Source organism: Pelophylax lessonae (genome assembly GCF_965119305.1).
Source record: "Pelophylax lessonae genome assembly, chromosome: 13".
NCBI lineage: Eukaryota > Metazoa > Chordata > Amphibia > Anura > Ranidae > Pelophylax > Pelophylax lessonae.
In genome coordinates this window covers 192,618,780-192,630,539 of record NC_138780.1, presented here as the reverse complement: position 1 = coordinate 192,630,539, position 11,760 = coordinate 192,618,780, and the positions used below count along the sequence as shown (strand labels likewise).

Genomic DNA, 11,760 nt, shown 5'->3' with positions numbered 1-11,760 from the left:
AGAGCTGACTGAGAGGGAGACAATGGAGACCCGGTGGCAAGGGGGCGGCTGCCTCCTCTTCTGTAGCAGTGGCACGTGGCCACAGTAGGTTGTCCTGAGGGCCAGAGGAACGGAGCTGAACCCAGAGAGCTGACTGAGAGGGAGACAATGGAGACCCGGAGGCAAGGGGGCGGCTGCCTCCTCTTCTGTAGCAGTGGCACGTGGCCACAGTAGGTTGTCCTGAGGGCCAGAGGAATGGAGCTGAACCCAGAGAGCTGACTGAGAGGGAGACAATGGAGACCCGGAGGCAAGGGGGCGGCTGCCTCCTCTTCTGTAGCAGTGGCACGTGGCCACAGTAGGTTGTCCTGAGGGCCAGAGGAATGGAGCTGAACCCAGAGAGCTGACTGAGAGGGAGACAATGGAGACCCGGAGGCAAGGGGGCGGCTGCCTCCTCTTCTGTAGCAGTGGCACGTGGCCACAGTAGGTTGTCCTGAGGGCCAGAGAAATGGAACTGAACTCAGAGGTCCAGGAGAGCTGACTGGAGGGGAGACACTGAAGACCCTAGAAAAACAGAATCGTGAGTACAGGGGCTCGTGTCCTGGGGTCTGACCTGGAGGGGTGGGGCACCCCTGGAGTAGGACAGTCAGTGGACGGGTGTCAGTAGTCAAGAGAGAGGATACTAGGAGAGTGTCCTGAAGATAACATAGTTCATCAAGTCATCTTAAGAAAGAGACTAAAAACTAGATTCACCTCAGTGGCAAGGTGAATCAACAGCCTGGCTAAAGATAGAGGTCCTCCAACATTGTAAATAGTTAATTCGGAGTATCCCACTATTCCCTTCTCCCATCCCTAAATTTATAATAAAACATAAGAACAACCACATACCCCTGGACTGGTTACTGCAGCGAGCCGAGGAGGAGAAGTGAGAGACTGTGCATGTCAAGGTTGCTACTGGTAATTCAGGGGGACCCGAAAATGTGAAATCTGGCAGTCCTCAAGGGGGCAGTACTACAAAACACATCATATTAAAAAAAAAAATTTTCATCAATTTAGTCAATGTATTCTGCTACATATTTTTGGTAAATTGATTTGTCTGCATGAAAGTTCTAGCATCTTCAAACTATGGGATAGTTAAACAAGTTTTTGACACAATCCTCTACATTTGGTGTCTTTCGGTAAGCCCTGCTGAACATCGGGCACACAACTAAATCCACAGATAAAATAATATATATGTGAGCTGTTTTAGCTGTGGGTTTAGGTGCAGTTAGCCTCTGTTCATCATTTGTGCTCTTTAGTTGAATAACACGCTTACAACTTTTGGGATAGCTCTGTTTTATGGGGCTCTTTTATGGTCCAGTTGGTCGTGTTGTAGATGAAACGGGCCATTGACACATCTCCCCCCCCCCCCCCCTCCCCTCCCCACCTCCCCTCCCCGTGAGGGCCGATCACATGTTATTTCTATTTACGGATTCCTGCAATAGAAGTTTTGGTCACGTGACCAGCCTTTACTATCCCAGCAAATATTCCCCACGGCTTATCTAACCACCTTTTAATGGCGCTTTTCCACTGCATGGAACCGAACGGTTCGGCTCGCTTTTGTGCTTTTCCACTGCATGGTACCGCATGGTATGGTATAGGAACGGTTCGGTACGGCGGCGCTTTTCCACTGCATGGAACTGAACGGTACGGCTCTCAAAAACAGTACCACCTCGATTGTGGTTCCAAGAGGTACCATACCCAGTACCATATCCCACAATCCTTTGCATGCAGTCACTACTAGCCACTGATTGGTCAGAGAATCCCACCCACCCCGTTGTTATCCCACCCACTTAACTTTAGTACTACTTTAGTGGAAAGGCAAACCTATACCGTACCGTTCCAACACCGTACCATGCAGTACCAGCAGTGGAAAAGCAAACCGGGCCGAGTAGAGCCGAGCCGGTACTTGCAGTGGAAAACTGGCATATGCATTGCGTGCTGGTGCTGATTGGTTTCTGCTCTGGATCTCGCGATGGTGTCCTTTACGTAAGTTCAGTGTTTGAATACTACTTATTAAGAAATTCCAGCTGGGGGGCTCAGTAACCTTACCAGGGTTATATCAGTCATACATTCAATTGCCGCAAAAGCAACCTCCTGTTATACAGATTTTCTTTTACATCCAGAAAAAATGCTTGTTTGCATGCCAGGATTAGTGGAGCCTTCGGAGAACTTTTAGGCTGCTCAGAAAGCGCTGCAAAGCGGTCATCAGGGGCGGCACAGTGGTGTAGTGGTTAGCACTTTCACCTAGCAGCAAGAGGGTCGCTGGTTCGAATCCCAACCATGACACTACCTGCCTGGAGTTTGCATGTTCTCCCTGTGCCTGCGTGGGTTTCCTCCGTGTCCTCCGGTTTCCTCCCACCCTCCAAAGACATGCTGGTAGGGTAATTGGATCCTGTATAAAGAAATTGGCCCTACTGTGTATGTATGTATGAATGCGAGTTAGGGACCTTAGATTGTAAGCTCCTTGAGGGCAGGGACTGATGTGAATGTGTAATTTATATGTAAAGTGCTGCGTAAATTGACAGTGCTATATAAGTACCTGAAATAAATAATAAATACATTTCTCATAAACCCCAGAGCTGTGGTTGTGTCTTATACCTCTTTCTGGCATTTTACAAAATTGAAGCCTGGAGCAGATTTGCTGTATGTAAAAGAGAGCCTGCTTTTGAGGCAATGGAATGTGTTACTGCTTTAAAATAGAAGTTATGTTTTTAAAAAAAATAAATAAAAAATCCTACTTATCCACTTTACCACTGGAGGATTTTGCTGTCTTGCGTCCAGGCCACTTTTTGCGATTCGGCACTTCGTGAATTTAACTGACAATTGTGCGGTCATGCAACGCCGTACCCAAACAAAATGTAGGTCCTTTTTTCCCCCACAAACAGAGCTTTCTTTTGGTGGTATTTGATCACCTGTGCGATTTTTACTTTTTGCGCTATAAACAAAAAAAGAGCAACAATTTTGAAAAAATATTTTCACTTTTTTTTATATGAAATTCCCCCCCCCCCCCCCCCCCAAAAAAAAAATGTAAAATTTTTTTTTTTTTATCATTTTAGGCCAATTTGTTTTCTGCTATGTATTTTTGGTAAAGAAAAATCGCAATAAGCGTATTTTGATTGGTTTGCGCAAAAGTTATTGCGTTTACTAACTAAGGGAAAGATTTCTGTCATTTTTGGTGTTTTTTTTTAACGCGTAATGGCGGCGATCTGCGATTTTTTTTTTTTGCGGGACTGCGACATTGCGGCGGACAGATCGGACCCTTAACTGACATTTTTGACACTTTTGGGGTACCAGTGACATTACTGCAGTAATTAGTGCTATACATATGCACTGTTACTGTAAAATGACACTGGCAGTGAAGGGGTTAACTTTTTTTGAGAGGGAGGGGTTATGTGTGTCCCTAGGGGCGTGATTCTAACTGTGATTGGCTGTGGCTTGAGGTGTAGGAACAGTGATCAACAGTCCTACATAGTAGAACCGTATGATCACTATTCCTAGACAGGGGAGAAATTCAGAAAGAAATTCCCCTGGGGGTGGGACTTTAAAGGCACTGAAAATAATATATAACTTGAAACAATGTATACAATTAAATAAATTTATTAAAGAACATGAATACAAAAATTGTATGTTAAAAACAAGTAGCAAGCTGTATACAAATCATGATGTCATGGGGCAAAAACAGATACCGCTGTGTTGAAGGTGAGTGCCCGACGCGTTTCAGAGACACAAATCAGAATTCCTTCTTCAGGGGCTACCTTTATATAGCGGTCTGCAAGTGATCAATCACATATTTATTAATTAATGGTAAGTATACCAAAAAATTTTTTACATATACAGAAAATGCCATAACATGTGCACTAATTATTGTAAACATTATACTGCATATACACTTCAAGCAAAATTTATATTTAACATGATTCCTAGACAGGGGAGAATGACAGGCGGCTTTGTTTACATTAGCCGCCTGCCTTTATCCCTCTCCACCCGACGATCGGGTCCGCCGGTCACACACACACGCGCGTGCGGGGGGGGGTCCGGGAGCGCGTGTGAGGGGCGCTTTGCCTGTGAGGGGCTGACCGCCACAGTAAATAGTCGTGCGGCGGTCAGCAAGCGGTTAAAACGTGTTAGCCTTCAAGGAGCCCAGTGAGGTAACCCCTATGCTCGGGTACGGCTGGATGAGTGCGCTTACTTATGTTTTTATGAGTAGCTTATTATACCTCTTATTTATTACAATCCATTGGATAATGCACTAGGCCTGTGCGCCCTCTTCTGTTTGCTTTTTCAGTGGTCTTAGGACATCCCCAGGCCTAGAGTGCAGCAGGTACAAGGGCGCACCGGCCTAGTGTATTATCCTCCTATAAAGGTTTTATTGAATAAAAGGTATAAAAATACTCACAAACAGAGTCTTGGTATAAGCATATCAAATGGATGTAGTGCCATCCGCATCAGAACCACAGGGTATAGCTTCCTCTGAAGCTAGGCTTGCGCGTTTCGAGGCTTCGCCTCTTCCTCAGAGCCTATTCTTTGATTTTAGTGGTCTCAGACTACCCTGGTCTTGAAAAGGGGCTGCAAGGCCAAAGCATCCAAATAAAGCCAAGTAGAAGGTCTTTCGGTAGCCGCATGATTGTGGCTGGATGTGGTTAGAAGATAGGTGTTTTGCACCATTTTTTTTTGTTTGGTCTAGAGTGCAGCAGGGCTTCAAGGGGCTATCCATAAGTTCAGCGGAACAGCGGTAACTATCCCTGATGGGAAACCTCTCTCCGGTGAGGGCTGACATAAGAAAAGGCTTCTGGCAATGTTTTATTGAAGTCTGTGCCTTCTGTAAATGTTCGCCCTATTTCTGGAACAGGTGTCCTATCCTAGGGGCAGGATGCAGGGACAAGTATGTTCCATTTTTGTTTCGCGGTCCTGGCGTCTTTCAAGTTCTCCCATTTTTTTTTTTACTACTATTTATTCATTTATTCCTGCCCTTACTATAGCTGAAAGATGGCTACATCGCGGGCTTAGTTTGCTGGGAGGGCGTCCATGGACTCTGAACTTCAGCTGATCACAGGTCAGGGTAGTGGGCCAACCACAGAGGCCCTTTACCACCACATGATCCGCTGCCAGCCAACGACCGCTGATCACAGGATGGAAACACAAGCTGGTTATCGACTTATCTAGAAGATGAAAGCCAATAACTAACTGGCGTGTATTAACCACTTAAGCCCCGGAAGATTTTACCCCCTTCCTGACCAGGGCCTATTTTGTGATTCGGCACTGCGTGACTTTAACGGACAATTGCGCGGTCGTGCGACGCTGTATCTAAACGAATTTAACGTCCTTTTTTTCCCATAAACAGAGCTTTCTTTTGGTAGTATTTGATCACCTGTGCGATTTTTTTTTTTTTTTTTTTTTTTTTTTTTTTTTGATCATGCGCTAGAAAACAAAAAAAAGAGCGTCAATTTTGCAAAAATAACAATATTTTTCACATTTTTTTTATATGAAATTCCCCCCCCAAAAAAATGTAAAAATCAAAATTTTTTAACATTTTTGGCCAATTTGTTTTATGCTACATATGTTTGGTAAAAAAAAAAATCGCAAAAAGCGTATTTTGATTGGTTTGCGCAAAAGTTATTGCGTTTACTAAGGGAAAGGTTTTTGACGTTTTTGTTGTGTTTTTTTTTTTTAAACTAGTAATGGCGGCGATCTGTGATTTTTTTTTTTTTTTTTTTTTTTTTTTTTTTTGCGGGACTGCGACATTGCGGCGGACAGATCGGACCCTTGACTGACATTTTTGGCACTTTTGGGGTTACCAGTGACATTACTGCAGTAATCAGTGCTAAAAATATGCACTGTTACTGCAAAATGACACTGGCAGGGAAGGGGTTAACTGTATTGGAGAGGGAGGGGTTAAGTGTGTCCTAGGGGCGTGTTTCTAACTGTGATTGGCTGTGGCTACTAGTGTAAGAACAGTGATCAACGGTCCTACATAGTAGAACCGTGTGATCTCCATTCTTACACAGGGAAGAATGACAGGCGGCTTTGTTTACATTAGCCGCCTGCCTTTCTCCCGGTGTAACGGGCAATCGCGAGTGCCTCTTGCGGCGCGCGCGCGCTCGCTCCCTAGAGCCTCACAGGCTAGCGACGTAGTACTACGTCGCTTTGCCTGTGAGGGGCTGACCGCTGCAGTAAATAGTCGTGCGGCGGTTGGCAAGTGGTTAAAGGGACATTGCCACTAATAATTAGGGCACTGATTATCCGTGCAGTTGCACCAGTGCCACTTATCAGTGCCCATCAGTTCTGCCAATCGATGCCTATCAATGCCTCCTCTTCAGTGTCACCTATCAGTGCCACCTCATTAGCGCACATCAGTAAAGGAGAAAAATTACCTGTTTGCAACATTTTATAACAAACAATGAAAAATGTTTTTTTGGGGTTTTTTTTCAAAATTTTCGGTCTTTTTTCGTTTAGAAAAAAATAAAAAACCCAGTGATGATTAAATACCACCAAAAGAAAGCTTTATTGGTGTGAAAAAAAGAATAAAAATGTTATATGGGTTCAGTGTTACATGATCGCACAATTGTAATTCAAAGTGTGACAGCACCTGAAAATTGGCCTGGGCAGGTAGGGGGTAAAAGTTCCCAGCAGTCAAGTGGTTAATTCTTACTGAGCACTTTAATTGGCCGGTGTATCATTCCTCAGGTCCAGCATCTACGAGATAAAGAACAGCGCCTCAACCAAGAACTGGAGCGGCTGCGCAATCACCTGCTGGAAATGGAGGACTCGTACACACGCGAGGCTGTGGCCGCTGAGGATCGGGAGATGGAGCTCAGAAAGAAACTCAAAGCCTTAGAAGAGAAGCTCCTATCTTCCTCCACAGCAGTGGAGACAGCCAGGTACCCGTCTGCAGTGTAAGAACAATGTTTGGGTGTAAAATTCATAGAATATGTGATCTCTAACTTGCCCCTTTTTTTTTTTTTGTTTTTTAGCCACCAGGCTACAATGCAGGTGGAGTCTCTACAGGAGCAGCTAAATCATGTGTCTCATCAGAGAGATGAAGCTTTAATGCAACTGAAGATGTCCCAAGAGCAAGTCAAACAATATGAGATATCACTGACCAACCTGCAGATAGTGCTAGAGCAGTTCCAACAAGGTAAGGCAGTTTGAGAGTATCTAAACCCAAAAATGTCATTTCTTTGAGGGCACAAGAATTCAGAGGTTATAATTTTGCTTACAATAGGTTTTGGACACTAGCAAACAAATTGTGAGCCAGCCCAGTATAACCCCTCCTACTGCCAGCATGCCTTCGTTTTTTGCTAGTGTCCCGGGATGATGGGTGTCTCTTCTCTGCTATGCTTAGAAAAGTCTTAACTTTCTCTTACGTCCTCTGACAGACGCAGCCTCTTCTAAATTTCATCACTATTGGGTAATGGTGCCCTCTGCAGGAGCAGGCTAGGTAGTGAAACTTCATTAAAAAGCTTTAACTAGACACACCTTAGGGCAGGGGCATCCAAACTACGGCCCTCCAGCTGTTGCGCAACTAGACATCCCATGAGGCATTGTAAAGCTCTGACATTCCCTCCCATCATGACTAGGCATGATGGGAATTGTAGTTCTAGAACAGCTGGAGGGCCATAGTTTGGACACCCCTGCCTTAGGGGCTGTCCCTCTAGACCAGTGGTCCTCAACCCTGGCCTACAGGGCCCACTAACAGGCCAGGTTTGCAAGATAACTAAAATACATCCCAGGTGATATCATTTGCTGTTCAGTGATTGCAGTATTCTAGTCTGCATCTCCCCAAGGTAATACTTAAAATCTAGCCTGTTAGTGGGCCCTGAGGACCGAAGTTGAGGACCACTACTCTAGACCACAGGTGTAAAAACACAAGGCCGTGGGCCGAATGCAGCCCCCCAGGCCATTTTATGTGGCCCTCGCACCTCTCCTACAGCTGCAGCACCCCCCTTGTTTCTGCTCCCACCTTGTCTCAGTAGTCTGCAGCAGAGAGGACAGAACTCCTTTGCCAGATCCAGCGCCTCTCTGTGCAGCTGCAGAAAGGCTCACCTTTACACCCCCCCCCCCCTTCTGAGTAGTCCGCAGCAGAGAGGAGGGCAGAACTCCTCCTACAGATCCTGCACCTCTCGGTGCATCCGCAACACCACCTTGTCTCTGCCTCTCCTGATCTCAGTATTTAGCAGACTCTGGAAGCTGACTCCAGCCCTTCTCTGGTCCTCTTCTAGACCCTGTACTTTCTTCTTTCCAGATCCACTTGCATCTTCTTCCTGGCAGTAGGTAAGGGGGTGCATTGTGATGTAAGGAAGGGTGAGTGACTCTTGACTTCTGATGGTGGGTGGGGCTCTTGACATCTCGTGTAAGGTGGCATGGGGTGCTCTGGCCATCTAATCTTACAGATATAACAAGCCCTTTGAGGGCAACCATAATGCTGATTTGGCCCCCGCTGAAACTGAGTTTGACACCCCTGCTCTTGACATTACCCTCAGACACTTAGAGCTTACTAATCAGTTTCTTGCTGCCCAGCTCAGGAGTAGGACCTAGGATACCCTGCTGGGACTCCGGTTTCTTTGAAAAATGTTTATTTTATTTTCTTCACTCACTATTGCTAGCTTATCAGCGACAGCATGATAAGCATGCGTAGGTTGTGGTCCGAGCATGCGTAGGTTGCGGTCCGCCCAGGCCTCGCCGCGACGGTGCCCCGGCGGATGGGGACGAGCCTGCGAAGAAACTCCTTCGCCGGGGCGCATCAACCTGGAACGCCCTGTGTTGCAGCGTCCCCTCTTGGCTGACGGCCCCACCACTCAGGGTGGGAGGCGAGCTGTCTGCATTGCATACTAGCACATTATGTCTTTACTTTCCAAGTAAGAAAAAGAAAACGACAGACTTGCACTTTAAAGGGATAAGTCCACCCTAACACTAAAATCCCTGCATCTATAGATCTCCACAATCTAACACCTACCTATCTAGCCCTGTAAAAAGAAATCAGTATACTTCCCTTTTTTTGAAGCCGATCCGAGCCGATCACACTCTGAGGTGTCAGCTTCGGTTTCTCTGTGTAGGCGGGTGCAGAGGACACATCTGACAGCAGATGCCCCATAGTAAGTCTATGGGTGACGTTACTCCCCATTCATTTCACAGCCGTTGTCGGCCGTGTCCTCTGCAGAGCTTCCACCGCTGGAGATCGGGTCGGATCGGCTACTAAAAAGGTAAGTACACGGATTTCTTCTTTACAGGGCTAGATAGGTTAGTGTTAGATCGTGGAGCTCTATAGATGTAGGGATTTTAGTTTTCGGGTGAACTTATCCTTAAACTGAAAATTACATTTTAAAAAAAAAAGTATGTGTGTGTGTATATATATATATATATATATATATATATATATATATATATATATATATATATATATATATATATATATATATAAAATCTCTCTCTCTATCTATCTATCTATATATATATATATATATATATATATATATGTGTGTGTGTATATATTTATCTATATGTGTGTGTGTGTGTGTATATATATTTATATATATGTGTGTGTATATATATTTATATATATGTGTGTGTGTGTGTGTATATATATTTATATATATATATGTGTGTGTATATATATATATATATATATATATATATATATATATATATATATATAATTTATTTGTATTATATTTTACTTTTTATTTAATATCATGAATTTAAATGAATAGGAGTCTGTTGGCCATTATCGGTACCTTTTAGCACAAGAAAAGAAAAATGCATCCCTTTAAACTCTGTCTTCACTGGTCTTGCTTGCTGCATTTTTGGTCTGTTAAAAATAAAAAATAAAAAACACATCTTTCTGTTGATATGCATTGAAAACGCAGCAAGAACACATCAATAACGCACCTCTTAGGTTTGTGTTTTTTTGAGTCAAATGACCTATGAAAAACACACCATATAAGCACAGTAAAATCCTAGTAAAGTCGCATGCCTTTTCAGTGTCATTAGCGGCACCTTTTTCTCTAACTGCAAAACTACTCCTATAAGTTCTGTGTGCAGAGGGCTTAGAAGTCTACTTCTTGTATAGTACATCAACACGCATGGATGGCTTGGTGTGAGACTAGAAGAATTGACCCCAGGGAATCTTCTGTAGGACAAATCCTGGTAGCGAGCCCTTAGTACCATCAAAGGCCAGATCTTGGCACTGGCTATCTTGTTCTAAAGAGCGCTGGCTTCTCACACTTTAGGACACTTTGTGCAGGGGGTCATCCCTTGTTCGCTTTTCTGTGACTACATGGAATCTGAATTTCGTAGTCTTGGCACGGAGACCATGATTTGAAATGTTCCCCTTGTCATTTTTTTACCAGGCTGCTTTCCTTATTGCCAATACGTCTGAACTGGCGACCTTACCCTCCAAAGAATCCTTTCTGGTCTTGCACAAGGACAGGGTGGTGCTGAGGCTGAAAACCTCCTTTCTTCTAAGGCTGCATTCACATGTCAGCGTATTGATCGAAAAATTGAGTCTCTCATAGAAGCAGTGGCTGCAAGATAAATCGGCAGAGAACAATCCACAACCAGGCAATGAGGGAGATATCCTCCTGATGAACTGTAGCCAGACAGAGATAGAAAAACGATGTCCTAGTTGAGGTGAAAGGCTGAAACCGACCTTAAGGCTGCATTCACATGTCAGCGTATTGATCGCTGGCAGAATCGCCGTGATTCCGCCCGCGATCCGGAAATCATTGCAAATCCTGTGCGTTGCCCGTGATTTGCAATAGCACCCCAAACGCTGGGCGATGTTGCGTGATTTCCGTCTGCCGCATCGTGGTAACATCGTGCAAAAAAAAATCGCGGGACGCATTACGCTCCAAAGAAGCTCTTGTACTTTTTTGGGCGTAATGCGTCCCGCAATTTTTTTTTTGCACGATGTTACCGCGATTCGGCAGGCGGAAATCGCGGCAACATCGCCCAGCGTTTGGGGTGCTATTGCAAATCACGGGCAACGCACAGGCGTCCCGCGATTTGCAATGATTTCCGGATCGCGGGCGGAATCGCGGCGATTCTGCCCGCGATCAATACGCTGACATGTGAATGCAGCCTTAAGGTCGGTTTCAGCCTTTCACCTCAACTAGGACATCGTTCTTCTATCTCTGTCTGGCTACAGTTCATCAGGAGGATATCTCCCTCATTGTCTGGTTGTGGATTGTGCTCTGCTGGTTTATTTTGCAGCCACTGCTTCTATGAGAGACTGAATTTTTCGTTCCTGTGGTTCAGACAGACCAATATTTAGGCTTATTGTCTGGAGGATCAGGTCCCACCCTTTCCTGTCGGCACACGCTACTAGATTATTTAGCACTTCTTGGGTTTTTCAGCATAGTGATCCTAAACACGCACTGTTTAATTTACATTGTCCCTTCTATTTCTGTATGTGGATGATGACACTCCTTATTTAAAAAAAGAAATCTAACTTTTTTATATATCCAGCTGTCACATGACCCAGCTCTCTCCCAGCCTGTCTGCAGGGAAACCTAGGCAGGAGGAGCTTCTAGTCCTCTGCTGCTGGTCACATGTTCAAAATAAAAAAGCCTTTGGAATACAGAGTAAAAAAATATCAATAAACTGTTTTAAATTGTCATACAAATACATTTTTGAAATAAAACCTTTATTATTTTTTGGCAATACCATGATGTGGATAATTTTTTGCCAGTCACAGCATGTCACTCACTTCCAGCCTGTGACTTAGAATAACAGGGAGGTGAAGCC

At 44.6% G+C, this 11,760-nt stretch overlaps 1 protein-coding gene across 1 annotated transcript in view; it reads left to right on the top strand.

The window, feature by feature from the left end:
• TRIP11 (thyroid hormone receptor interactor 11) overlaps positions 1-11,760 on the top strand; it is a 107,761-nt gene that overhangs the window by 38,352 nt on the left and 57,649 nt on the right. The window contains exons 13-14 of the mRNA XM_082275452.1: positions 6,703-6,896; positions 6,990-7,153. Of these exons, the coding sequence (XP_082131578.1) occupies positions 6,703-6,896; positions 6,990-7,153 (358 nt within the window). The remainder of the gene's footprint in view (positions 1-6,702; positions 6,897-6,989; positions 7,154-11,760) is intronic.